Source organism: Otolemur garnettii, unplaced genomic scaffold (assembly GCF_000181295.1).
Source record: "Otolemur garnettii isolate 467f Iridium unplaced genomic scaffold, OtoGar3 scaffold00106, whole genome shotgun sequence".
Classification (NCBI taxonomy): Eukaryota; Metazoa; Chordata; class Mammalia; order Primates; family Galagidae; genus Otolemur; species Otolemur garnettii.
The window spans coordinates 3,491,767-3,495,287 of record NW_003852501.1 but is presented as its reverse complement, the minus strand read 5'-3'; the positions used below and the strand labels follow the sequence as shown (position 1 = coordinate 3,495,287).

The 3,521-nt window shown below is 35.4% G+C and overlaps 1 protein-coding gene across 2 annotated transcripts in view; it reads left to right on the top strand.

The window, feature by feature from the left end:
- ZDHHC20 (zinc finger DHHC-type containing 20) overlaps positions 1-3,521 on the top strand; it is a 75,141-nt gene that overhangs the window by 47,067 nt on the left and 24,553 nt on the right. For both annotated transcript variants that reach the window (XM_012809495.2, XM_023517249.1), the window contains 3 exons: positions 471-540; positions 1,633-1,665; positions 2,540-2,660. In XM_012809495.2, the coding sequence (XP_012664949.1) occupies positions 471-540; positions 1,633-1,665; positions 2,540-2,660 (224 nt within the window). The remainder of the gene's footprint in view (positions 1-470; positions 541-1,632; positions 1,666-2,539; positions 2,661-3,521) is intronic.

Below are 3,521 nucleotides of genomic sequence, written 5' to 3'. Positions count from 1 at the left end.
TTTTTTTTGAGACAGAGTCTTACTGTGTTGCTAGAGTGCCATGGCATCTTAGCTCACAGCAACCTCAAAATCTTGGGTTCAAGTGATCCTTTTGCATCAGCCTCCCAGGTAGCTGGGACTACAGGCACCTGCCACAATGCCCGGCTACTTTTTAAAGATGGGGTCTCACTCTGGTTCAGGTCGGTCTCAAACTCATGAGCTTAGGCAATCCACCCACCTTAGCCTCCCAAAGTACTGGTTTTACAGGTGTGAGCCACCATGCCCAGCAGCAAACTACATTTCTGATTTTCTGTCCTATCTCTTGATGTTTTCATTTGAAAAGCTACCTAGTACCTTTTGGCATCATTTTAACATTAACTGTCAATTACGCAGTTGTTTATTGGAAAAGTAAAGATTAAGTTTTATAGTCAAAGTAGTTAAGCTTGTACATGTATGTCCTTCAACATGTTCCTTTTTCTTCTTTTATACAGCTATCAGATACTGTGAAAAATGTCAGTTGATTAAACCTGATCGGGCACATCATTGCTCAGCATGTGACACGTAAGTGTTACTAATTTGCTTTCATTTAAACCTTGCACTGGAAATTAGTGATGGGAGAACAGAAGGGGAAGAAACACTCTGTATGTTTTATGGTTAGCAAAAAACACTTGTCCTTTCTCATTATTTGCCATGTACACAGGGCTAATGGAAATATTATGTAAACTAGAATATACCCAGAAGTAATCTTTGATAATTTCTATACCAGTTGATAGAATTTTCTTTAACTTTAAATATGTTTTCTGTGCTTATGCTTGGTAAGTGTATAATATTGATGAGCAAGTATTAATAACCCCCCTTTATTTACTGGATTAAAAAGGCCATAATGACAGGTTTTTTATTTATATTAATACTGGTATTAAAACCTAACAAAGCTACCAAAATAATTTTATTATTATGTTTAATTACCATCTGTGACATTTCTCCCAGAAAATTTTGAAAAAAATTTGAGCCTGTGTGTGCATGTGAGAAAGTAACATGTTGAAGGAAAGATCACTAGTTTGGGGATCCCAACTAAACCTTGATTTTTAACTAAACAAGCTACTTAGCTTTCTGGGTATTAGAATACTCGTTTGTTATAGTATTTGAGATAATCCATGGTCTAACTTTATACAAGTATAGAATATGTATATTAGCAGGGAGGAAATTTTGAGTTTTGTATTGTTATTCCTTAAATACAGTCTGCTTATCCATGAAGTAAAATTTTACAAAATATGTGGAAAAAATAATCATTTTCAAGCCCATCATTGTTAATATTTTGACTTATTTGCTTCTAAAGTTTTATTTTTATGACCTGCATGTGTTTAAAAAACATTGGGATCATTTGTATTCCATTTAATCTCCAACATACCAATTAGTGTACCCGAGATCTCAATATTAGAATGTCATTTTTTGTTGTCAAATGGAGCTGAATATGCTTAACTGAATTCTCAGAGTAGAAAAACATGAAAGTACTTGTGGAAATATGAGAATTATCTCTAATGAGTTTATTTATGTAGTTATAAAGAGAAAATTTTAAGTCAAAAGAAAATTATGAGAAATTAAAGTTAGGGGAAATTTTTTGCATAGATTTTCTTATGCTTATTTGTTTCTTAGATGTGTTCTTAAGATGGATCATCACTGTCCTTGGTATGTATAAAAAACAGAAAATTGCATTGAGGGGGTGGGGAGGTGAGAAGGAGAGAATTTAAGAGTAACTTACTTCGGTGTTCATAAATTTTGAAGGACAATTTACTCATAGATATTTGGATTGACCTATTTATGGGCATATACAGTATACGTATATATTTATATTATACGTACATATAATTTGTTTTCCTTTTAAAAATCTCCTGTTATTATTAACCCAAACAATTATTAATAATTAACATTAAAATTCCATATGCCTCTTCAAATTTTTTTTTAATCTATGAAACAGGCTCCCTCTTGCCCAGGGTAGAGTGTAGTGTCACCATTATAGCTCACTGCAAACTCCTGGGCTCAAGCTATCCTCTTGCCTCAGCCTGTTAAGTAGCTGGGACTATAGGTGTGGGCCGCTATACCTAGCTAATCGTTGTCTAGGCTGGTGTCAAAACTCCTGGGCTCAAGCTATCCGCCCTGCTTCAGCTCTCACAGTGGTGGGATTACAGACGTGTTTTACACGTCTTTACAGACTTTCCAAATGACCCATTTCCCAGTAATAATTACGTTTTTTGATTGTTTTATTTTTTTATTATGGTAAAAACACATAACATAAAATTTACCATCTTAACCATTTTTAATTATATAGTTTAGTGTTGTTTGGTATGTATATTTACATTATTGTGCAATCAATCTCTGAAACTTTTTCATCTTGCAAAACTCTGTTTTCATCAAACAATTCCCTCCCTTCCTTCCCCCGCCCCCCGCCCACCCCCTCTCCCCACCCTACCCCAGCCCCCTTGGCAACTCCCATTCTGTAGTCTCTTTCTGTGAATATGTAATTTGTCTTATTTTTATAGTGTGACTTTCTTTATTCTTCCAGGGTGAATAACTGTGTGGGATTTTCTAATTACAAATTCTTCCTGCTGTTTTTATTATATTCCCTATTATATTGCCTTTTCGTGGCAGTAACAGTATTAGAGTACTTTATAAAATTTTGGACGGTAAGTCTTTTTTCTATCTTAAAGCATGTATTTAAGACTTTTTAGATGCCATATTCCTAAAGAATTATTTCATTCTTTATTACAAGTAGATATAGTTTATTTTAATTGTACTAATTGAATTTGTAATAAATTTGATAGTGCTACAATTTACCTTCATTACATGTTTATTTGTAAATGAATGTGTATTAAGCAGGAACTAGCAGGCTTCTTTTAGTGATCCAAATTTGTTTTAACCACCTCTAGCAAAGACATACCAATTTTAGAGAAGTAATTGCTTTCCTTGGAATTGGTGAGATTTATGGATGGTAGTTTTTCAATAAAAAATGTGACATTCTGATGGTGCCTGTTGCTTAGTGGGTAGGGTGCTGGCCACATGCATCAGGGCTGGTGGGTTTGACCCTGGCCCGGGCCAGCTAAACAACAATGACAACTGCAACAAAAAAATAGCTAGGCGTTATGGCGGGCATCTGTAGTCCTAGTTACTAGGGAGGCTGAGGCAGGAAAATCACTTGAGTCCAGGAGTTTGAGGTTGCTGTGAGCTGTGATGCCATGGCACTCTACCTAGGCCAACATAGTGAGACTCTGTCTCAAAAAAAAGAAAAAAGAAAGAAAGAAATGTGACATTCTGAGCCCCAGGCAACAATTAATGTAGTTCTCTCTATATAGGTTTTAGCATATTTCTAAAGGCATATGACTGAAAACAATCATATGTCTAATCAGCAGGGGTCTAGTTAAGCTATACTGTATACAGAGGAATGTGATACTGCTTAAGAAAGAATAGTAATTTCTGGCTCGGCACCTGTGGCTCAAGTGGTTAAGGTGCTAGCCACATACACCTAAGGTGGTGGGTTCGAATGCATC